Raw genomic sequence first — 25,281 nt, forward strand, 5'->3', positions numbered from 1 at the left:
ACATGATAATTGGTCTTAGATTTGACATAGAGATCCGACCTAGAAGATCAAGTGTAATGGACGTCTAGTATTATTATATAGCACTGTCTCATTAAAGCAGCAAAGTTACGGAGGAATACTGACACTTAATGATAAGAGCGTGTAGTTATTAGGGACGTCGTAGTTATTACAAGCTCTGTTGCACTGAGCATAGGAGTCGTTGTATTCATTTAATATAAATATTAACCCTATGTTAGGCAAGGAACACGCTCAATATTGTACTCAAAACTCAGCAATACAAACTACTTCTTTCCAAATATGTTTCCGGTAACATTATTATTGTTAGTGATGTTTTCATTGAGAGCCGGAGATCAACACTCAAGCAGGCTGAACACTTCACATTTCTCACCATACAAGGTTGAAGATGGCATGATGATCGAGCAGCTCCCATAGTTCCCGCAACCTGTACCACAACGGCAAGCTAGCATGAACACTCGGCCAACGAACTCAAGCGATATCCACGACCAACACAATAACAATCGTGGTAAAAGACAACAAGGGCCCGAGGCGCCAGTCACGCCTGTAAACCTGATAAGTATTATTGTTATTGTTAATTTATACAAATTCTTTTTATAATTTATTTGTAATTTTAATTAATTATGAATTTACTTTCATTTATTTGAATAACTAATATTGTTTGAGTTTTTAGTACTTTTTTTATTTTTAGATTAGTTTTACTTAATAAAATGTGATGGTCCACTACCTCAGGACCAATTGATGAAATTGTTTTTGTTGTTATTAGTTTTGTCAGCTATTATTGTAGGTCCAACCCATCCAATAAGCAATGTTCTTCTTCTAGCCTTAACAACGTCAGCGGCAGGCGACAGAGGCAATTTATATTGTGCACCACGCGTACATAGCAATGTGTGCTCAGGCACAAAAGCGCGCATTTCAATTGTTGACTTCACTCCGTCCGTCTAAACGGCACAAACCCCATTACATGTACTCAGTTAAAAGTTTATGTGTATTGTGTTAAGAGTTTCTGTGTATTCAGTTAAGAGTTTCTGTGTATTCAGTTAAGAGTTTCTGTGTATTATGTATTATGTTAGATTATGTGTATTCAGTTATGAGTTTCTATGTATTCTGTTATGAGTTTATGTGTATTCGAAATAGAGGATTTTTTTTTGACAATGCACCAAAACGACGTCGTTTTGGGTAGGGCGGGGCACACAATGCATTGTGCGCCCTTGTGCACGATATAACGACTGGGCGACAGAGGAACGAGAGAGGCGCAAGATTTTTGGCGGCAACAAACAAAGTCTCGGGATGACGTGGATAGAGGAGTTTTGATCATGAGGATGTCCATTTGATTAGCTGAAGCTCCGGACTGGCGAGATTGGCTCGTGTACTAGTAATGTTGTTTTCTTGATGCTTGTATGATTCTTTTGGTATCCTTTGATTAATTCTTGGTTGAATCGTTGATTTGAGCCTATCTATTCGTATGACATTTTGTTGGAATTATTTGATATCAGACTATTGCTTTTGGACTATTTTTCTTGTATCTCTCTCTTGAATCCCGTTGATATTGAACTATCGTTGTGAGCTTATAGCCTTGTTGTATCTTATCCTTGAGAATTCCTTGATTCTGAGCTATTGATTGAGCTTAGTCGTTGTTGAATATCTCTCTTTTGGAATCTATTTCTTTGCTTTGATTCTTCAGATTCCCTCTGTTGAATTGAATCCTTGTTGAGATTGTTATGCTGGCAAAGTGGACAGTGTGGGGACTTATTTGATATTGATTTGAGATTTGGCGGGCCTCTAGCTCTGTTTGCAATGGGTCATGTTGGTGCGGGAAGCCCTTGACAGGTCGGTGGTGTGGAAAAACCCTGATAAACTATTGTGAACCGATCCGGTAGTGTGAAAAGATCCGGGTTGCCGTTTAGATTATTGATTTGATTTGCGGGCAACCTGCTAGAAACGTATCCCGGTTGTCAGAGATAGTAGCTAACCCGTTGGGCTTGAAATCCCAATAGGGGGTGTATACACTTGAAGTTGCTAGATCTGTTTCCATTGGACATTGATTGATTGGTCACTTGGTGACATTGATTGCCGTCTAGGAGCCCTCCACATTGATCCACAGGTATTCGAGTCATTGAGATTGACTCCGCGGTATTTGAATTGTTGATTATCCCTGTGAGGACTTGGAATTTGATATTGATGTTGATCGTGTAACTTTGATGAGAACTGGAATATACTTGATTGTTGTGATTGATCTATCTTTCTTATTGTTCATAACTCTTGTTGATATCTCTTGATTCGGTCTCATTGTTGACACCCTTGTTGTATATGGTCGTATCGTTGAGTATGTCCCTCGTATGGTCTTGAATTGATTCCATTCTCTATCATTTACTGAATTAGAGTTGATTAGTGATGTATACATATGTATTCTCAAGTCTCAAAACTATTTTGAGTATGAAATGTATATTTATGTATCTTTACACATTGGAGTGGGGTTACTTAGCATAATCGATAATGGTTTTAAACTGTTTTCAAGTATGGACTATGGAGTAGTTCAACTTATGAGAGCGCAGTAGTTGGAGTCTAGCTTTTACCTTATAGCTAGATCTTTTGTTTAGCCTTAGTTGATTGGCCTGTGAGCCTTATATAGACTTATGATGTTTTGACAAATTTTGACTAGTATTCCTGGTTTATTATGATTGTTATGTTTGAGGATTAGACTAGCATGTGCGTTTGGGTTGAGCTAACCTAAATGTGGCATAGCATCCCCGTTTGAATTGATGTAGCTTCCGCAGTTTATTTATACCAGTTAGACTTTACTTATCTATCTTTGCCCAGTTTATTGCTTTAAGTTGTGTTTAGAAATCAGGGGTGTTACAGAAAAAGAGAAAAAATTGTAGATAGTTAGGGGGTAGCTTGACTACTCCATTGTACTTTCATTCTTTTGGTTGCACATATGCCACTAACAATTTGTTGTGAAGCTTTGATTGATGGGGCAAAGTGATTTGGATGCTACATTGCTAAGAAAAAGGGAAATGCTCTTCAAATGGGTTGTAATCTCTATCACTTTAACTTTGTGCTCCGATTTTCAATTCTAAAGTGTGGAAAAGAGTCTCTACACACATTCTTTGATATTCCATCTTTCATCCAAAAAGGGTTATCATTCTAACATCCCAAATCCCGGAAACACTTATAAAGTGTGGAAAGAGACATCCATTTGTATAGACCCGTGCTCTTTTTCCACAGAGTCCTCAAAGTAACATTGATGACGATGTTTTATTTAAAGTGTGGAAAGGAAGCACTTTGTGCTTTAATGTTTGATTTGTCTAATTGTCAAATGGTACTTGATTTATGAGTGTGTTTGGTGATGGAGAGTGCGTCATTGTTCATATAATTTTTGGTAGTGTGTTAGTGGTGTGCCAATAAAGTTTTTACTCTTGGAATATCCTTTAATTTGGATGTTACCTCTATACACCAAGTGAGGAAATGCTTACAAACCAAATAGGTTTACATTTTCTTGTGTTCTTGCATGTATTCACCTCTTATTTTGTTTGGACCTTAGTCAAGAATCTCTCAAAGTGGGAGTGTGACAACCCAAACTTTAATTTTATAAATTCGGTTTTAAGAAATTTTAAAATAGCCATTTTTCACTCCATAAAAAATTTTGCGATAAAATCGGTGTTGAAATAAATTATTTTGAGTCACTTTTAAATAAATTCGACACCAAGACTTGATTTAACTCTAAAATCCTAAATTTCCGGGTACATTGCGTACCAAGTTTTGAACTGAGAAACCTATCTGAGTGAAACTGGGAGAAATCTGAGAAGCCTAAATCAAGTGTTTATCTAGAAATTATTTTTGAAAAAATTTATTTTCAACCCCAAACTATTTAAAATATCAATTCTAGCATTGGGTCATGGAGCATGGTGGACCACACTACTCCAAAGCCTTTGTCTGATAACACTTTCTAGCCAAACTTTACCCTTTTACCCTCCACCAATCATGAGGGATCATCCTAGGGTTTTGTGCCCCTATAAATGAGAACCTTATCAGACTTTTGCCTCTTTGATTCCACTCTTGGCTTCCCAAAATTTTAGCTCTACAAGAACAAGAAGAAAGCACAGTACGGTTTCCAACTCCTTTACCATCCATTCATCCATTTTTTCCCTTCTAGCTTTTATCCCTCTATTCCTTATCTCTGAGGTAATCTCCATAAGTTTTGTTGCTTGGTTTGTTGAGGTGTTTTAGGTGGTGAAGGGGGTAGTATTTGAGTTGGGAAGAAGGTGGAATCCAAGCAAGAAGAAGAAGTTTCAAAGGTATAACCCATGGACTCCCAAGCTATTTTCTAGACTCTGTGAAGTCTATTTTATGGTAGAAATGCTAGTTTATTGAAGTGTTTGAGCTATTAAGTGATCTATTGTTGATCTTGGATGTGTTGTTGATGTTTTGGAAGTGTTGGAATGTCTGAGAAAATTCTTGCAGGTGAAAGGAGTCCACTGGTGCACTAGACAGTGTGCACTAGTAGAAATCACGGGCCTAGCCAACGGCCCTCAGGGGAGGCCGTTGGCCAGCCCCGTGGTTAGCCGGCTCGAGGGGGCGGTCCTAGGAGAGGGTCGTTACCCTGATCCGTGCAAATGACGGGCCAAGCGGCGGGACTCGTCAAGTTCCGCCAAGAGCTCCATTAAGTAGAATCTGTGCAGTGGCCGGACCCTTGTGGCTCAGCTACGTGTCGTTTCGGACCAGGAGTCGCGGTCCCTTATGGCTCGGAACCTCAGGTCCGTCTTGACGCACGTTTAAACCTTGATTTCGTTGAATTTGGTGAAGAAATGAGCTTTTTATGATAGAATTTGTGGAGGTAAATGTTACAGAAGTAGTTTGAGTTATTTACAGTGAATGAAAATGTTGAAGTATTAGACTTTGGACATCCATGTGTTGAGCTTGTTATTATTTGCTTGTTAAGTAGAGAAACATGACCGTTAATTGATGAGTTTAGCTAGAAAAGCATGCCTAAAGCGTATATTATGATTTATTAAGAATCTTGCCAAGTTGCTAAATGATGAAGTGTACAGAGCATGCCTATCTTGAAAGTTAAATTATAGTAAATGAGTTTCCTTTGAATATTTTTGAGCTCTAAGTGCATGTTAAATACTTGTTAAGTGTTTGTTGAGAAGATTTGTCAAGTTATGATTTACAAGCATGATTTAAGTGTTCTTTGAGAGTTCACCGTAAATGGGAATTGAAGCATGTTCACAGTACATAGCATTTTGAGCATATCATGTTTTAAAAGTACATAAGTGGTCAACGTGAGCCTAAGTATTATTTTCCAAAAAACTCATATCCATTTTGGAAAGTCATTATCTTGTCATATTGAGAACTTGTTGAGAAGTTATGTGCATATTTGCATAAGTAAAGTGTTGCATGATTTGAGTTGCATGAGTTATATCTATATGTATCTATTGTGAGGAAAAACTTGTTTTGGAGGACTGTTAGGACTATGTCCTTTCGGAAGAAAAGAGAAAGAAACGGACATTGCGATCCGATGTGAAGTAACAAGGTCAATATTCCCACGTTACTAGGTTGGAAACTTTCTGCCAGGCTTGGAATCTTGGTCAGGGGGTGTACACACTGATAGTTCGATACCTGATTCCACAGAGTTTGAGATTTGGAACCACGAGATTGGTTCTGTGGGCGAGATGAGAGATTGGCCGGCTAGACACCGAGCCCAATAGGTTCATTCACATTATGGTGAAGTCCTGCCTCGTCCACGAGTATAAAGAAAGCGAGTCATTGCGACTCTAAGAAAGCGAGTCATCGAGACTCTAAGAAAAGAAGAGAAAAGCGAGTCATTGTGACTCTAAGAAACCTCCACAGAAAAAGTATTCTTTTTACAAAAGAGTGTATATGTATATCTATCTATACTTATATTATAACATCATATTGTATGACTATATGCCTTGCACGAGATTGTATGATTAGTAGTAGATAGCATGAGATTGCTTATGAGTTATATGCCTTGCACGAGATTGCATGTTTAGTAGCATGAGATTGCTTATGAGTTATTTGATAGCATGAGATTGCCTATGAGATATTTGATAGCATGAGATTGCATATTTAATTTGGTTATATGAGAAAGCATGAGATTGTTGAGTACTTGAGAAAGCTTTAGTTTTGTTTACAAGTTTTGAGACTGTGATGAGTTGTTTGTTGTATAAGCATGCCTATTCGTTAATTAGGTTGCAAGCATCTAGAAGTTAATGTCAAAGTATGGTTTAAGTGATTAAGTTGTTAATGTAAGAATGTGAAACTACTGTTTTCCAAAAGTATATACCGTATTACTTTACAGTGTTGAGTGGCGTTATACTTAGCCTCGTGCTAACGGGTTTGTTTGCTACTTGTTGTTTGTTAACCCCTTTCAGGTGGGCCCAGTTCGTGAGAGAGTACGAGATAGACTAGATTAACTTAGATAGCTTTTGTAGTCTAAAACTCTATAGATGTTTTCGGGTTTGTAGTTGACTACATTGTTTTGATGGTGCTGGACACCGGGGTCTTATCCCCTAGTTTGTTTGGTTGCTAGTAAGACTTTAATGTTTAGTTTTAGTTTCCTTTTGTAGCCTGTGCAGTCACCGTAGGCGGTGACTGTGGCAGTGACACCTCTTTAAGCGTTTTAGTTGTTTTAATCCGCTGCCTTAGTTTATCTTTCAAGTTTTAGTTTGTTAATCAAGTTTAAGAAAAGTGGGGTGTTACAGGGAGTGTCTACCCGTCAACTTTAGAATGATAATTGCAAGCGAAACACGAAATTGAACCATGCTTGGTAAGACATGGGGCAAAAGGTGAGCCTTTGGTGAGCTTGAGAGTGAATCACTAATCCGTAGAAAAAAGGCATGAGGGGTTGGTATGATGAATGAAAGAAAAAAGGCCAAGGAAAAAATAATGGCCACTCCTATGAGGTAAGAAACGAGGTGAGCCGTCTTGCTAGGATTTGGGGTAGCTCCATGTGAAGTCGGGTCACCCGATAACGTTATCCTAGGGGGTTGAGAAGAAAAGAGAGCCCCCGCCTAAGCCATTTGCAGATAGAGGCCCATGTTGCACCCTCACTTTACCTTTTATGTTGGGTTTTGGCGTTTTGGATGGATGTTTTGGTTGAGGTGTGCACATTGTTCCCACTGGGTGGATCAGCTTGACGGCGCTTGGAAAATAGGAAGTGAACCCAAAATTGGTTGCATGCTTGGCAAAATGGTGTGAAGAGTGTGTTCCCTTTATGCTTAATTTTATCCTATTGATAGGAGTTGTTGTTTCCTTAGTATATTCCTTGAGTTGCATAGTATGGCACATGGTTAACACACTTGCTTGATGATATGAGGGATTTCACCCCCTCCGTTTTCATGCACATTCCTCTTGATTGACCATTTGATTGATCGAGCTACCTTTGAAGTATCTTTGGCACTTATTTATTCTTGGTTTGATAAAGAGCTTGCTTGAGGACAAGCAAGAGTTAAAGTCTGGAAACTTGTGTTGGTCCAAAAGAGGTAAGGTAAAAGTCTAGAGGAGGGGGGAGGGGGTGAATAGACTTTTAAACCGATTTCGCCAAATACAACAATTGCTAAGCCAACAGAGAAAGCAAAACTTTTAACCGATTGTTAGAGTCTTGTGCATCGCGGAATAATAAAATAAGGTGTGTGTAATTGTGTCAAGTATATCTCGTGAGAAGCAATCAAATAAGTAAAGCAGTAAAGAACACAGGAAATTTAGAGTGGTTCGGAGGTGATATAATCCTCCTACTCCACTTGCACTTATCTCCAAGAGCAATTCGCTATACCCACAATTTCTTGATTCCGAGATACAATGAATTTCGTGATCTAGTGCTTTGATCACCAAGCCCGCACTAATCACGCCCAACCCAATGCCTACAACACTGCTACAAGATTTCACAACTCCGTGCTACTTTCCTCCCCTATGTGTCTATATCCACTTTTGATTGTATAGCAACCCTTATGGTCTCCATACCAAGTCATCATAGATTGGACTTATGGGGACCCTAACAATATAATACGTTCCACATCACTAGGCAGAAAAATATCCTTTAATATAGATAAATCCCAAGAATTAGTTTCATAGAAAGCTTAAATGAACCAAACATCTTAATTAATTTTCTAGGTAATTTAATTCCATTCTAGGGTAGCTCCAAACATATTAATTAATTTCTCTACAAAGTTATTTTCAACAAATAAATTCTTTGGAAATATTTTCCTGGAAATTTAATTGACAGAAAACTACCAAACGCAATCTAAATGCAAAATTTTCATTATCTAATCAATATTATAGGGAAAAAAATAATATTTCAAAATATCAATGAATTTACAAGATAAATATTTCACATATAACAATAATTCAAGCCCTAATCATATACACAAGGAAAACATACTTATGAATTCATTTGCATAACTCTTTAATAACTATTCGACAACCTTGATACTGATACCTGGCTCATGCATGAATGCGATAATGATGAATCAAGAAATTAACATTAGTAGGCCTATTATAATCATGTCACAAACAAAATGGGACGAAGGAACAGTTAACTATTTGGTCGAGGAGGAGAATGGTCGACCTTGATATTGATACTCGACTATATGTTAACCTTGAAACCAGCTTGCAGTCCAATCATGGAGATAATTGGCCGAATGTCTTTGCTATCATAGTGTGGTGGCTGTAGAGATGAAGAAATACTATGGCCTTCAAAGGGAAAGATCTTGACACTGTGAGAAAAACTGAGTGGATCATTGAGCAGAGTAGAGATGTGCATAATGCATTTGCTAAAATAAGATGGGCGAAATGCTACAATCAAAAGTAGGATGATATTATATGGTGGAAGCACCCTGGAAGAGAGAAAGCGGTGCTTAATGTCGATGGCAACTTTAATTATCGAAACTATGGAGCTGGTTGCATAGGTGTAGCGAGGGAAACGGCTGGGAGGATTCTCAAGCAAACTCAAGGTCTATCATGCAATTGAGAGTGAGGCATTGGGTGTTCTAAAAGGTACTCAATGGGTATGGAAGAAAGGAATTCGAAGCATGAAGATTCAAACAAACTCTAAGAAAATAGTGGGTTGGATCAAGGGCCCAGTGCAACCGTTGGGACCTTTGAGAGACATTATACATGAGTGTCGGGAACCTTGGGAGGTAACCATTAAGCACATCTACAGGGAACAAAATGAGGTTGCTAATGGTCTTGCTAAGTTGGCATTTCATTTCGTCGATGAGTGGTATGTTTTGCATGAAGTTCCTCCGAGAATGCATGAAGTTGTGCCCAGAGACCAAAAAGGAATTCCACACACAAGAAAAATTCTTGTGAAAAGCTACTAGTATCGGATTTTCCCTCCTATTTTACTTAAAAACAAAAACTATTTAAAATATCCAATTACCTTCGCATTCACAAAAATCATTTCTTAAAATATAATTCAGCTATTTGAATATCTAATTAGCCTCACATTCATAAAAATCATGTGAATATATAATAATTAATCATTAAAAAAAAACCCTATATTGATCATTAGAAAGAAAATAGATTAAATCTAATATACCTAAAATTGATATTATAGTAGGAGTTAAATTCATTTTTGGTCCTATATTTATTGTGCGTTGGACACATTTAGTCCGCATTTATTAATTTTGTCATTTTTAGCCCAAACTTAATAAAAATTGAACAATTTTAGTCCACCGTCACAGTTGACATTAAGGCTCCGTGAAATAGAAGGACATTTTTGTCCATTCAAGGGCTATTCTTCATCTGCTCCTATTTTTAAGTTAGCAGCGATGTTTGGCTCATAGCATTAACCCCCTGGCTCCATCCTCGCGGCCATGGCAGAGTAGCAGAGTGAACGATGAATTTGCTAACAAAGCTACTCTCTACCCAAATCTCACAACACTGTTCTCGGTTATCCTCACAGCCAATTTTCTTGATACAAGTTCTAGAAGTTCTCCAACAAGCTTCTTTTTGTTCCTCAAGGACTGCTTCTTGATTTGATTCCTGTTGTGTTTGAGGGTGATTTGGCTCATGTTGTGAGCTTCCATGTGAAGGAAAATGATTGTGTCTGGACGATTGTGCCTTCCTTCTGGAAAGTGTGTGGCCGCCGCTGTTATTCTGCAAGATAACGACCACCTTGTTCCTCTCGTAATCGCAGTCTGCAAACATCATCTGGTGAAGCCTCCTCTCCGTGTGCGTATCCTTCTTGATTTCACTGCAAAGAGAAAGAGGGCGGGGGGTTTGGTGTTGTCAATCATTCAGATACATGGATTGGATATACTCGTAGAGGACGAAGGACCAAAAAATAATACTATTCTGGAGTGATTACTAGCTTTCTGCTAATCATCAAAATCAGAGTCATCTTCGTACTCTTTGAACTCCTCGATCGTTTTCCAGCAAAATAAAGAAAGATATCCGTAAATTGTGCTCACCGTCCAAGAACCACCGACCGTCGGAGGAGACGTAGGCTTTCTTGATTGACAGATTCAGATCCGTGAGAACCTGAACAGCTTCCAGAAGAATTCTGTGCTTTCTCGCACTATCAATTACATTATAATCCTTAAACCACATAACAAAATCGATTTTAACCATAATTTACTTGAAATCGGAACCAAAAAAAAAATCCCAGAAAACTCATATCTGCAGACATACGAACAAGAAACCTTGAAAAATCCGGCAAAAATCAAGAGAAATACTAGGACCAGAGTTTTTACCTAGGAGTATTCATGCGAATAACAAGCTCTGTGTGAATGACGAATAGATAAATAGTAGGTCACTCCTCCAAAACTCCAAACTTCTCTGCAATTTTGTACGGGAAAACTCCGACGATCCGAGAAAAAAGCGAAGAAGACAACTTTGGGAGGTCTTCGGGTTCGAACTTTTGCTTCTCAGTGAGCACGAGTCGCCATTCAAAGCTGGGAGATCAGAGAGTATAACTGTGCATGAGAATTTGAAAAGGGGAATGAACTGTGAGGAGGGGTGGCTTGAAAGGACAAAAATGTCCTTCCATTTTACGGAGCCTTAACGTTAATTGTGATGGTGGATTAAAATTGTCCAACTTTTATTAAGTCTAGGCTAAATGTGGCAAAATTAATAAATGCGAACTAAATGTGTCCAACACACAATAAATGTAGGACCAAAAATGGATTTAACTCTTAGGGGTCGTTTGGTTCACGGAATGTCAGATTACCTTAGGGAATGTTAGATTGCTGTGAATATTAGATTACTGGGAATGTTAGATTCCTGTGTTTGGTTAAAATTGGGGTATGTAATATAATCATGTTTGGTTTAGGGTTATCTTTTATACACACTATAATATTTTTAAGATAACCAAGGTTATCTTACATTACCTAAGAATCCTATGTGGAAGGAATGTGACATTCCTTGGGAATGTTAGATTCCCTAAGATAATATGAACCAAACACCGGAATGTGAGCTTTGGAATGTCACATTCCCTTGGTTATGTTATATAACCTGAACCAAACGCCCCCTTATAGTAGGTTTGACAAGTAGAATCATTAACTTGTAAATTTGTAATTCAATTGCAATATAATTATTAACCCTTGAAGGTGACTATAAATAAATTTCATCCATATGGCACGTAAAAAATATTTAGAGGGTTAGGGTTGGAGCTGAGGTGCCCTGGCGAGAATGGACAAACTCTCCCCACTCATGCCCCGCATGTCCCAAAAAGATTCCCCAACACTCCAATGGATTATTGTTATCCCGATTTCTAATCTAGGGGAAAAAACACCATATATTTTATGAACTATGATATTAATATGGCAAAATATTAATAAACATTCTATAAATCATGAAACTTACAATGGAAATGGAAGTACAAAAGCAATATATATATATATATATATATATATATATATATATATATATATATATATATATATATATATATATATCATATCATATCTGAAATACCTAAGTCTTGAAACAACTAGTATGTACAATCCATCTATGGAATCTTAAGAGTATTTTGCTTCCTGTTGATAAACAGCATCATCCTGTGAATGCATCTGCAGAAAAGCAATGAGCCACAAAAGGTCAATAAGTAGAGGTAGAGTGACTATATGTTTAAACTCATTGCCTGAAACAAAATAGCAACCATGATAACAGAATCATAATGCAAGGTCATATGCAATTTTTTTTTTTTTTTTGGTGTAACCACGAGGTGGTCCGGGTCTTTTTCTATCCGTTTAACGGTCCAGGTCCACCCGACTAATCCCCGTTCGCTCCGAGAGGCACGGGAGCTGGCCCAAGGTGAATTGTCACTTGTGAGAATCGAACCCGGGTTATCCCGAAATTCTCCCCCACAAAAGAACTCACTTGTCACTTGAGCTACCCCTTTGGGTTAAGGTCATATGCAATTCAAGCCTTCAATTTCAATGTGTACTGAGAGTAACTATAAAGAGAAAACTGAAGCGGATTTTTGAAGTCTCCTAGAGATCATGAAGGCCCCATCAACAGTCTTTCAGCTATGAATTTAAAGCATCAATGAATACATAATCTATTTCTTTCAGTTCTCACGGTAAGAGGGGCTCTCATTTGATCATTAATATATACATATATATATACACATTTTCAAGAAAAAAAAAAAGGCTTACCAGACCAAGAGCTTCAGCCACACTTCTGCCAGAGCTTTCACCACAAATTCCTTTGAATGTGTTCATAAGAAATTCCCTTTGTTCTAATTTTAAGTGTTTTTTAAGGCCTCGAGCCACCATTTCCATCTCAGGCTGCCAAAAATGCAAGAAACATTATCAGCTAAAAATGATGAATTTCCAGTGTATTAAAAGCTTGGTAACAATACAATGAACTTTTAACAGACTGAATAGAGAAATGATAACAAGTAGCCTAGCTTGGTGGATCAGGCTCCATCACCCATCTTGTAGTCATTGGCCTCAAGATCTTGTATCCATCAAAGCCTTACAGCCTTATCAAAACTTAAACTGGTAGTAACCTACACTATCTTGGTTAATCTACATGCTACAATCATAACTAGGTTTTCTTTGTGATTTTAATTTTATTACTTACCTCATCAATTTAAGAGTGTAATTTTAACTGTTTCCATTTAGTTAGTTGTTCATCAAGGTTTCTGAGTTTCACTGTTTAAAATTATCAGGGTTAGGACCTTGTAGATACAAATTTCCCAGCCAGCACTATATGCATGTTTTAAATACCATTTTTCATATCTTCGGCCTGCAACTTCGTTCATTTTTCTTGGTCATGCAGCCATTTCATTTTTGTTTCTATAATACTAATAATTAATACATCAAAAATGAGGTAACATACATAAAAAAAAATTCGTCAATCCATCAAATATCAAATATGAATATCATAAGAAAGGTCTCCCTTAATGACCAGAAACAAAATAATCAATCTTGCAAATGAAGGGAATGCATACTGAGTACTCATCAGGTGGAAATATTTCGTGAATGAGACGAATCTTTTGCAGTTCCTCGACAGCTTCTGCATGTCTGCTTTGCATTTCAAGTGCCTGAAATTCAAGAGCAAATGTGGGTGAAATTTCGTGAAAATCTAGTCACATTGCTAATGATATTTAAGAATCAGGTCCTTGCTCTAAACTTCTTGAAGTTTGGAGAAAGAACAAGTGCTACTTTGGAAAAGTAGGGGTCTATAGTGCCAATTTGGGTAACTTTAAGAAATTTAAGGCAAAGACACCAAAGTTAACTCCAAATGTTGTGATGATTGATGAATGAGCTTAACTTTAACATTTTGCAAATCCTAATCCAGATAGCTTACCCATGCCTGCAAAAGCCTGGACCTTGTGCGTGCAGCAACTGCTGCAGACACCATTCTTGCAGCTCTAGTGTTCTCAAGGGCAATGTTATCAGCAAGCCCTGCAATGAACTTCTGCACATCCTCACCATTAATCTGAACAAAGCCTGGCTGATTACCCATACTGCCAAATACAGAACTAAGTTACTAAAATGCTGAGAAATTGGGTAACCACTAACCAGCAAATATATAAGTATCAAAGGAATGTACAAGAGCCTGAGAGAGTATACCTTTCACAATAGTTCAGAACATAGTCAACAGATGTACGATACAGTGAATCTCGAGCATGTTCAGTGTCAAAGGAGACCCTCACTTTAGATGTTTTGCATATGCGACGTAACTGTTGGTGGAAAATGAAAATGCAGAGATTATCTATTGAAGTCCATGTCTTGTATGTTCAGATTACTTTTCCATGGCTCCATGCAATTGCCATACAATGAATTAGAAATTTTCAGAAAGAGTTCAAGTCATAAAGCACAGATCTAATTTGCAAGACCGCAAGAATGGAAACCTACAAACATTTAGAGTGCAAAGAAATAAATACACTCAAGAATAGTTAGTGTAAAGCTTTCCACATCTCCATAACTCCATTATTTTCTAAATTGCAAGCTTCCCTCCACTAAGATAACTATTATTAGGGAAAATGACACTTTTTGCCGTTAAGTTATAGTGATAGCGCTTACTTGCCACCTCAATTAATGATGCATCCACATTATCCCCACTAACCCCAAAGTGGCTATGTTTACCCAAACCCATTAGCTATTCATGGTAGACATCCAAAATCTTTAAAAAATTTAGGGTTTTTTAGGAAGATCAACTAAATTTCCCAATACCATTGTTTTTTTACTCTAAGCGTACAAATAGACAGGAAAATTTTTCTCAATTCTCATTTTTGGACATGCAATTAAGATTCGAAAACAAGAATAGAGAGAAATTATCTTATTTATTTTGTAAGTATGGGTTAAACGAACGATCATATTAAAAGATTTAGACTAATATTTATCATTTAAAAAAAAAAAAAAAAACCCACTCATTTTTAGGGTTTCGATGTCAACTGTATATAGTCAATGAATTTTTGGTAAAAATAGACACTTCAAAATAATTGAGGGGGAAAAAGTGGGTGCATCTATAATTGAGGGGGGAAATAAGCTATATCACTATAACTTAGGGGGGGAAATGTCATTTTCTCTTATTATTATTTTAAGTTTTACTCGTATAGGACACCTAAGTACGCTTAGAAAGTAGCAAACTTATGCAGTTGTATGTCACACTAACAGGAAATCAGGAATAGCAAGACCAGAGAAGGCAAGGAATTAAAAGCATTGAATTACTCAGCCTATAGTTTAAAATTACAAGTACATGAAACAAAAGGTTGAAGAGGCCAATAAAATACTAACTTGAATTATATCATCCTCCAAAACATCCTTTCCGCTCATTCTATTGTCCAAGATGGCTGGAAATCAAATTGTAAGGTGTGGTTTAACAACAAAAGCTTGATCACAGTATTTATGGAAGTTTAAGAAAAAAGAAGATACATGCTTATCTATAACAAACACAATTGCAGTTCAAAGTATTTCACAAACATAGCAAAAAATGTATCAAAGTACACTACATGTATTATCAGAACGCCCATCCCACTCTCATTCAGTCATACTTCTTTGATAATACATGCATTGTAAAACTGAGGTGAATAGGTGATAGAGACAATAGAGACAATTCAAACTGGAGTGTAGTGCCAGTAACCTATTCACCTCAGTTTTACACTCCACCAAAATAGAGACAATTCAAATGAGCTGCACATAACAGAAACCAATAGTTTTCTGTTACTAGCATTTAATTTTAGCAAGAGAAATTTTCTGCCTGTGCAACAGTTCAACAAGTTTGGAACGTTTCTGTTGAACTGAAATTAAGGAGTACAAAAGCACAAGGAATTGGAGTCACCATTGTATTTTCATCTCAATCGAAAGAGAATCGAACATGGGAATAGAGCTTTAGACTTTTTCCATCTGTTAGAAATTCTCACATCACAATTCACAAGGCAATGTCTCCAATTTCTATAATTCTATGTATTAAAAAAGCACTTCAGAGCTTAGAGCCTTAACCTGCGAACTAAAGGAATGCACCACAATTACTATACGATTGCACGAATTCACAGCAACTACTTGAAGAAGCTGGGTTTAAAGATATTAACTGAGGGTTTAAAGAATAACCAAAAAAATATATGGATTTCAAAGCAGTAAGTAAACTCTACCAACCTCGAACCAACATATTGGCCATTCTCTGATTCTCCTCCCGAAACTCCATAAGTCCTTGACTGGAATCCGTATTGGGCGGCCACCATTTGGGCAATCTCTTCACGTAGCTACTTCTTCTCGACAACCTCATCCAGTCAAAAGAACCTAACATTTTCTCATCCTCGTCGTCAATACTTCCGAGTATATCAATTTTCTTCTTGTTGCTCCTAAGCTCAGTTCTCTCCTTCTTCGCAACCAACACTTCTTTCCCACCCAGACTCCGGTCTCTTCTATACACCATTTCGACTTTACCCTCTCCGTAATTTCTTCGAAACCCTAACGCTACTAGTTTAACAAAAGCCCTAAAAGTGAAAACAATCACAATACTGGAAAGGAAGAGGGTGCCCAGGAATTGAACCGTTGACCTGCGGCAGGATATCACGACCCTACGGGTCTGGCCGTCGACGCGAACGAGAGTCTGCAGGTCTTCCACGGCGGCGCGGCCGGAGTCAAGGAACTCGGCGAGCTTAGACTCAATAACATCCCTGAGGGGGTGCAGGGGCGCGGTGGGTAAGCTGTCGACGGTTAGGATGAACTGGAGGTTTTTATCGGACGGCGGCAAGGAGGGGTCGGAGGCGGTGGAGATATCGGGGAAGAATTTGTGTAGGAGGCGGCGGCGGTGGTGGCGGCGGCGGGGAAGGGAAGAGGAGAATCCACGGGGAGCATTGTGGTTGAAGAGAACGAAACGACAGCGCTTTGGCTGGTTGAGTAGAAGGGAAACTGAAGAGAAATTGAGAGAGCTGTTCATGGAAATGGCGCCCAAAGATTTTCTCAAATCTCTTCTTGAGAAGTATAGACGAAAATTGTGAAGGATCTTTCTTCTTCCTCAGCTAGCTTAGCTATATTCCATTCATCCCATTTCCACGAGAAATTTACCAAAATGCTCATAGCTTTTGTTTTATCTTTTAAAAATAGCTTTCAAACTATTATGGAAAGTCCGCCTTCAAAAAAGTTAAAAACTTTAAATGAACACTAAACTTGATTAAAAAAAGGAATAAGGGTCAAATAGGCCACTCAACTACACACCAAAGTGCAATTAGGCCATTGAACTAAAAAAAATGCAATTAAGCCATTGAACAACACAAAAATATACAATTTAGCCCAAAATGACTTGTTTACCTAGAGTAGTAAGTTACCAATTTCAAAATTAATTTTTTAAAATAATTTTTAATAAATAAATAATTAAATTATTATTATAAAAAAAAAAAAAAACAGAAACTTCCGGCCGGAGACGAATCGTCTCCGGCCGGCTACGTCTCCAGCCATGGAGACAAAGACCTTCGTCTCCATGGCCGGAGACGAATTTGTCTCCATGGTCGGAGACGATTCGTCTCCATAGCCATGGAGACGAAGGTCTTTGTCTCCATCATGGAGACAAAGCCGGCCGGAGACGATCGTCTCCGGCCGGCAGTTTCTCTTTTTTTTTTTTAAATTTATTTATTTATTAATATTTTAATTAATTATTTATTAAAAGTTATTTTAAAAAATTAATTTTGAAATTGGTAACTTGCTACTCTAGGTAAACAAGTCATTTTGGGCTAAATTGCATATTTTTGTGTTGTTTAATGGCTTAATTGCATTCTTTTTGAGTTCAATGGCCTAATTGCACTTTGGTGTGCAGTTGAGTGACCTATTTGACCCTTATTCCTTAAAAAAAAATGAGTTAATATCCAATATACTCATTGACTATGTAATTTTACTCAATTTAGTGTAATGACCTATGACCTTTGATCTGATTCTGATACCAAATTGAAGCATGTGCTCCATCTTAACTAAAAGCTTATGTTGATAGTTGAATTGCACATCGATTAGATGCTCAACAGTGACATTTTATACTTTATTTAGTCCTTGACTTTAATGATTTTACACACTTTAATCATTTATTAAGAATTTTGTTTGTTAATTGTTAATAGCAAGGTTAACATGACCATTTCATTTCCCTTTTATTTATGGTCAGATTAATTACCTCTCCTAATTTCCATCTCTCTTCTTCATCATCAATACAATTCCCTCTCCCTTCCTCAAGTCCTAGAAAACGCTGCAATACGCATTGGCAAATGACTCATTTCAAAACAAACAGTACACTTTGGCACTTCACAAGAGCAAAAGTGGTTAGCAAATAATTAGCAATTAGTTAACTTTGGCATGTTCGAATTCTTATCGCTTTTCAAATGAATCCAAACAGAAGCTCTTTTAGTTAATTTCAAATGAATCCAAACACAAAGCAATTAGCAAATAATTAACAATTAAGATTAACACTAATGAATCCAAACCCAAGCAATTAGCATTATGTTCATGCAGTATCAAAACTAACAGAGAGAAAAAAGAGCAAAATTTCCAATACTCACACATCAATCATGCAATCAAAATTAAAACTTATTCTCAAAGTACAAAACTAGAACAAACCGAATCATAAGTCAGAACTTCATAATTTAAACAGATTTAATATTAAAGATGAATGAATGAACGAACTTAGATTTTGTGGTCTTTGAAGAATCGGGTGATCAAAACCTACCTAGTCGTTTGGAGATGTGTACATACTTAATGATATCTCCATCTTAAAATTTCACTAATTCCTATTTATTTTTCTTTTGAAAAACAAGAAAAATACTTTGAAAGGAACCAAAAGAAAGAAACAAAATATCAAAATCAAACATAATAGATGATAAATGCTTACTTACACTTATTTCTAATATCTTATTTATATTGATTTTGCTTGTTTATGATTTAGTTTGATAGGTGCTTAATAAATTAATATTTGATTTTTAGTAATTTCCAAACAAAAATGGCAAAATATGCACTTTGTGTGATGCTAAGATTATTTTGGTCATATATCTCTCATACAAATTAAAGTCTAATTAAGGTTATTCAAGTGTGTATCGAAAGCTAAAACAATCCCTAGAATTTTTATGTTCATAGTTTCCAGAGATCGATTCAAAACAAATAAGGGTAAAAACGGTGGATAGCTTTCTACATGCCCAGGGACACAACTTTGCAATATGCTGATAATATTTTGGCTATATCTCTTTCATAAAAGAAGTTCATTTGATGTGATTCAAGTGGCTACAGAAATCTAAGATGATCCTCTACAACTTTCATGTTCAAAGTTATAAAAGGTTTAGACTAAAATATAGAGAAAAACCCAGTCAGATTACAATAGGCCCGATAACACGGTCGTATCGTAGGGTTTGTTGACTTGGCTGTAACAGATGTCGACACCCTTGCGAATTGTGATAGGGACATGTTGTAGGGCATGTCGACTGCAACAACTCTATTTAAGAAGCATTTTAAACTTTTTTGGGGAACTTTTCGACCCTAGACTTCAAAGAGATAACACAAGACACTTTTAGGGACTTCAACCATGCTTTAGCTCTTTACATCTCATGAAAGTTTGGCCACAAGATTTCTTCGTGGATTAAAAGGATTTTTATGTATTCTTGGATTCTTTGATGAACCTTAGTATGAGATCTTGTTCTTAATTGTTTTCTTGCCTTAATATAATAGTTTATCCTTTGATCCAATCATTTTTTCATTATCCATGAATTAATTAATAATTGTTGTGTTATTAAATTAACGTTTGATGCATATTTATTGCGATAGAGATATTCTCTGTATGTGTAGATCACCATCCACAAGATTGAAAGGAGTATCATGCAACTCTAAAATAGAATGACATTAATCATTTGTGCCCGAGTCAAATCGTTAGTAAAACTCATAAATCTTTAATGCAATCTTTAGAGGTTTTAATTTAGTGAAGCTTTCAATTAGAGCTGTCGAAACGGGTCGATGGGGCAGGGCCAGCCAAAGCTTGCCATATGGCGGGGACGGGTTTAAAAACCCGCCAAATACGGGCCTAAGGGAGGTCGGCCCACCCACCCCACCCCCTCTTAAGCCCGCGGGCCTTGGCGGGGTCGCCCGTCAAATTTTAAAAGTTTTAAATTTAAATAATAATTAATATAAAAAAGGTAATATGTGTATACTAAAATAATTTGGATAGTTTAAACAAATATTAATGCATTTGTAATTTTTTAAACACAATAGTAACTAATAAATAATCAAATACATAATGTGTTAATCCATAAGTCAATAACAAAACATTTATACAATGTACTAATTTTTTTTTAACTTGATTATATATATATATATATATATATATATATATATATATATATATATATATATATATATATATATATATATATATATATATATATATGAAAAAGTTCAAATGCGGCGGGGTTTCAGAATATACCAATAGTGTTAACGAAAAGCACCAACAGTGTAAGGGAAACACACCACAATGAAATACATAAATACACCAAAAAATACACAACACACCCAAAAAAATACACCATATAACCACCCATAATGGTTAGGGGTGACCACGGTTCGGTTCGAACCGTAACCATGCATTGTACAACCAGAACCGGAACTGAACCGTCCGTACGGTTTTGGTTCCAGTTCCTACCAGAACCAATAAGGTTCTGGTTAAGGTTTTGATAATTAAGGAACCAGAAGGTTCCAGTTCCAAACCGTGAAATTCTAAAAAAAACAAAATTAAAAAATTAAGTGGTCGTTTACTTCATTCCCCTGTTTTTCCATTTCCATTTCTCCATTTCTCCTTTTCTCCAATTTTCATTCTCCATTTCTCCAATTTTTTATTTCTCCAGTTTTCTAATTTTCATTCGCTATTCCTCCATTTTTTCATTTTTCTAATAATAATAATAATAATTTCAATACATAAATAAAAACCTTACACTAAATAAATTACAAAAAAAAATACGCAATAATAACATGTCTAAAAATATGAAAGTGAATATTTTTTAAGTAATAAGCATATATATTTTTATAAAAATAAATATCATTATTTGTAGGGACATAATAATAATAATAAAGAAAGAATTGAAAAAAAAAAGAAGAAGGGGAATAAACGAATAAACGAAGGGAAGAAAGAAAGAGGGGGAGAACAATTATAGAAAAAGTAATAATAATAATAATAATAATAATAATAATAATAATAATAATAATAATAATAATAATAATAATAATAACAATAATAACAATAATAACAATAATAACAATAATAACAATAATAATAATAATAATAATAATAATAATAATAATAATAATAATAATAATAATAATAATAATAATAATAATAATAATAATAATGATGATGATGATGTATTTCTGAACACTGTGTGGTGCTTTTAATCATACCTAACGATGTGTTTTTGGTGATGCGTACCTAATTTGTGTGTGTTTTTGTGGTGCATTTCCTAACGTTGATGGTATATATATATAATATATATATATATATATATATATATATATATATATATATATATATATATATATATATATATATATATATATATATATATATATATAGTTAAGTTCAGGTGTGGCGGACTCTTCCCGTGCGGCGGTGCGACGTCACCAATAGTTGATCGAATATATACCATCAACGTTAGGAAATGCACCACAAAAATACACACAAATTAGGTACGCATACCCATACATATATTTATTTCTATATATCTATATTTTATATATAAATACAAATATATATAACACAAATTAAATATTTATATATACATTTTTTCTTAAATTTACTTATCCACAGGACATAAAATTTTAATATGTAGTGATTGTCAATAATGTTGTAAACTTTTTAACCGTGCACCGCATGGGGCAAATATTAGTGTGTATATATATATATATATATATATATATATATATATATATATATATATATATATATAGCAAAATATTTTATTATAAGTAAATAGTTCTATTTGGATAATATTTATATTTAATATAAATATTTAGGAAAACACGGGGTGTTACAAATTAGATGTACTTTTAAAAAAATGACGCGATGGAATTTTCGTAAATAACTTGAACTTCGGTACAAGTAAAATGTGTTACAAGTGCAAGTAACTGGGTGCAAGTTTGCAAGTAAAAAGTTCAAGTAAAACCACTTACAAGTGCAACTGTTTTCACTTACAAGTGCAAGTTATTTACCTTGTTAACATTCGTACGCCTTATGATAAAGTCTTTCACATAGGTTCACTTAAAAAAAAAAAACAAACAAGACTAAATATATTAAGTAGTGAAAAAATGCAAGATACAAGAAGGCGGGACAACCTTCCACGCTCTCAGGACAGACGAAGAATCAGTTGCTCGTGCTAACACGTGATCCATCTGATTCGTTGACATATTGACATGACGAACAAACATGTTCCCAATGTCACTAGCAATCATACGACATTGCTTAGCAATCAAACCAACATACGAAAGGTCCAACTTACAATAATTGAAACTTAAATAGAAATTTAAACAATCAGTCTGAATACCAACATTGTTAAGACCACGCTATTTAATCCATGTGAGCGCCTCCTTCACCATCATAGCTTCTGCTAGATAAGGATCCTGACACCCCGGTAATGTACCATTCTTATCAGCAACAAAACCATCGCCATGATTATGAAGTACTAACCCGAACCCTGCTCCACCATCAAAATTCGCTGCATCGACGTTGCATTTAAGAGAAATGTGAGAGGGGAACTACCATGCATAAACATTAGTTGCTACATCCACATTGGCGTCTAGGATTTGCACATTAGGAATCACATTCGCACCACCAAAATGTGCCTTTAGCTGCTGCCAGCTTGCACAAAGCATCTCCACCCACCTTCACATACCATCAATAAACCACAATTTCTCATTCCATACCCTTTCATTTCTTGCTGTCCAAATAACCCAAATCCAGGCTACTAATACCACTGCCTCAGAAGAACGAAGGGAATCATTTAAAAACTCAGCAAAACACCTCCCTTGAAGAACATTATCAATACCCCAAACGAGACAAGCAATTGGGCATTCACAAAAAATGTGTTCCAAGGTTTCATGTTCGTACTCGTAGAACGAGCATCTACCACCAACCCAAACCCTCATAGACTTAAGGACCTCTCATACTGGCAACACATTAGGAGAACATCTCTACATTAGATTCCTGTACTACTTAGGTGGCACTGGAAGCATCCACAGTTCTCTCCGACCAGAAAACACAAGTCGCGGATCAGGAACACTAGTTGTTTGAGTGAGCAACCGATAGCCATGTTTAACTAAATACAAACCTTTAAGATTACCTCTCCAGTATTATGTGTCCGACAGATGAATTGAACCGGGGTAGCAAGAATTCGGTCCACATCACCTTGATTAAAAATATCCCGCAGAATATCCACATCCCAAATGCCAGATTGTGTAAGCAAACCACTAACCGTGGCCTCCTTGAGTTCCTCGATCCTGGGCATGAGTGCTTTTTATCTGCTAACCAAGGTGAACCCCATATTTTAGTGTCCATCCCATTACCCACTCTCATAGCAACACCTTCTCGTAATGGAGGTTGCCCTTCCAAAATGCTTCTCCAGATGTAACTTGGGTTATTACCAAGGCGTGCCTCCAAGAAATCTCCCTGAGGGAAGTACCTTGCCTTCAAGAGCTTAGCAACCAGAGAGCCAGGATAAATCAGTAACTGCCAACCTTGTTTAGTTAGCAAAGCAACATTAAATTCATGGAGTTTTTTGAAACCCAAGTGAAAAGACGTTTCTCTTAGAATTGTAGTGACGTATGGAAGAATGTAGTGTAGGGGGATAAAGATCCCCGGATTGTCGTTCTCACGGATGGCAAATTAGAGAGGTTCAAGTGCACGTACAAGGAATATATTGGCAAGTGTTAACTAGGTACAAATGCATCATTTAAATAGTTCAAGGTGTGCAAATGCAACAATGCATTCTCTTTCTAGGGTAGAATTGATAAGGTGCATGAGAGATCACTAAGGGAGAAAATGGCACAATGACTAAGTCACGTAGGACTTAGACTTTTAGGTCCTAAATTCGGCTAAGGCATTTTTTTGAACACGTTGTCTACCTCTCCTTCCGGACCTAGCCCTCTCGGATCGTAGGGCGGGAATTGCAAACAAGCAAGACTTTTATGAGATCTCAATCTCTTGTAAACCTCATAATCTCACAATCTTAACCTATTGTGGCCATCAATAAGCAAGGATCAGCTAAAGAATGTTCACAGCATGGAAAAACCTAGCATGTACCAAATCTCTTCATAGGGAAATTACAATCTAGAATGCATAAGCTTTAGAGGCTCCAATCCAAATCCTATTAACCTAGCCACTCATCATCATGGTGGTTCAAGATCAATCTCTAATTGTAAGCAAAGAGTAAATGAAAGTAGAAATTCAAATGCAATCGAGTAAAGCAATACCAATTGTAATCCAAAATGAGTTTCAATCTCCAAAGGAAGAAGAGATTGCTCCAAGAGATCCAATTCTTCACTTTCTCTCTTTACAAAGTATCTAGGGTTCTTCAAGAACTAAACTAGAATTTAAGAAAATGTCTTAGTGTCTCTTCAAAATGAAAATCCATCTTTTAAATCCCTTTTCCTGCCTAGGAATCGTCCCAGACCACGAGCCCGCCACGATCGTGGACTGCTCGTGGTTTAGTCACTTATGCATCGAGCCCTTCTGCCACGAACGTGTATCCTCTTGTGGCGTATTCTGTTTCTTATCCACGAACTGGCCACAATTGTGGATCATGTCATGGCACTCTCTGTTTTCAATCCATGAGCTAACCACGATCGTGGCACGCCTCTGTAGGACTACCATGCTCTTTTCTCATGCACTTCTAAAAAGGTACACTTTTGGCACTTATCACAAGTTTCCAAACTTTGAACTTGCTTGTCCTCAAGCAAGAGGAACATTATCATCAATAAAATCCATAAGTGCCAAGAGTGTAGCTCATAGTCCTCACTTCCAAGTGTTGGGATGATTGTGATGCGTATGAATTCCAAAATGGGTGATGTCCCTCATTTTATGAACCAAGTATGGTAAATCATGTACAACTCTTCAGTGACTTGATAGCTAAGGGGATGATGCACTTTATAGGATAAAGAAGTCAAATATTCATTATGGTACTCTTCTCTCAAGCATTCTTTCTAAGCAATCAATTTCCCAAGTTAGGTTTACCTTCTATTTTCGAAGGGCCTTCAAGTCGAGCCCCCTAGTGGGAACGATGTGCACACCACAACCAACATTCTCCCAATGCGCCAAAGCCCAACATAAAAGTAAAGTGAGGGT

The 25,281-nt window shown here is 36.5% G+C and overlaps 2 protein-coding genes and 1 long non-coding RNA gene across 3 annotated transcripts; 1 reads left to right on the plus strand and 2 right to left on the minus strand.

The window, feature by feature from the left end:
- Positions 1-9,569: 9,569 nt before the first annotated feature.
- On the minus strand, positions 9,570-10,419 carry LOC109179638. The gene is made up of 2 exons (XM_019329129.1): positions 10,361-10,419; positions 9,570-10,227 (listed from the first exon to the last, which is right to left on the minus strand). The coding sequence occupies exons 1-2, from the start codon at positions 10,379-10,381 to the stop codon at positions 9,796-9,798; spliced, it is 453 nt and encodes a 150-aa protein (XP_019184674.1). The 5' UTR covers positions 10,382-10,419; the 3' UTR covers positions 9,570-9,795.
- Positions 10,420-11,802: 1,383 nt separating this feature from the next.
- Positions 11,803-17,001, minus strand: LOC109179633. The gene is made up of 8 exons (XM_019329118.1): positions 16,089-17,001; positions 15,231-15,286; positions 14,064-14,173; positions 13,798-13,957; positions 13,439-13,531; positions 12,639-12,770; positions 11,933-12,050; positions 11,803-11,877 (listed from the first exon to the last, which is right to left on the minus strand). The coding sequence occupies exons 1-7, from the start codon at positions 16,873-16,875 to the stop codon at positions 12,000-12,002; spliced, it is 1,389 nt and encodes a 462-aa protein (XP_019184663.1). The 5' UTR covers positions 16,876-17,001; the 3' UTR covers positions 11,803-11,877; positions 11,933-11,999.
- On the plus strand, positions 12,232-24,408 carry LOC109179639. The gene is made up of 3 exons (XR_002053956.1): positions 12,232-12,384; positions 18,604-18,611; positions 24,381-24,408. It is a non-coding gene; the product is annotated as an uncharacterized LOC109179639 (long non-coding RNA).
- The last annotated feature ends 873 nt before the right edge of the window (positions 24,409-25,281 follow it).

This window comes from Ipomoea nil, unplaced genomic scaffold (assembly GCF_001879475.1).
Source record: "Ipomoea nil cultivar Tokyo-kokei standard unplaced genomic scaffold, Asagao_1.1 scaffold0937, whole genome shotgun sequence".
Taxonomy (NCBI): Eukaryota; Viridiplantae; Streptophyta; class Magnoliopsida; order Solanales; family Convolvulaceae; genus Ipomoea; species Ipomoea nil.

Bases quoted from the DNA above. Each gene is read 5' to 3' on its own strand.
- LOC109179638 (XM_019329129.1), bottom strand. From the start codon at position 10,381: ATGACTCTGATTTTGATGATT. The intron at 10,228-10,360 runs AGCAGAAAGCTA...TGCAGTGAAATC, and splicing joins TGACTCTGATTTTGATGATT to AAGAAGGATACGCACACGGA.
- LOC109179633 (XM_019329118.1), bottom strand. From the start codon at position 16,875: ATGAACAGCTCTCTCAATTTCTCTTCAGTTTCCCTTCTACTCAACCAG. The intron at 14,174-15,230 runs GTTAGTATTTTA...TTCCACCAACAG, and splicing joins TGGAGGATGATATAATTCAA to TTACGTCGCATATGCAAAAC. The intron at 12,051-12,638 runs GTAAGCCTTTTT...GCTTTTCTGCAG, and splicing joins TGGCTGAAGCTCTTGGTCTG to ATGCATTCACAGGATGATGC.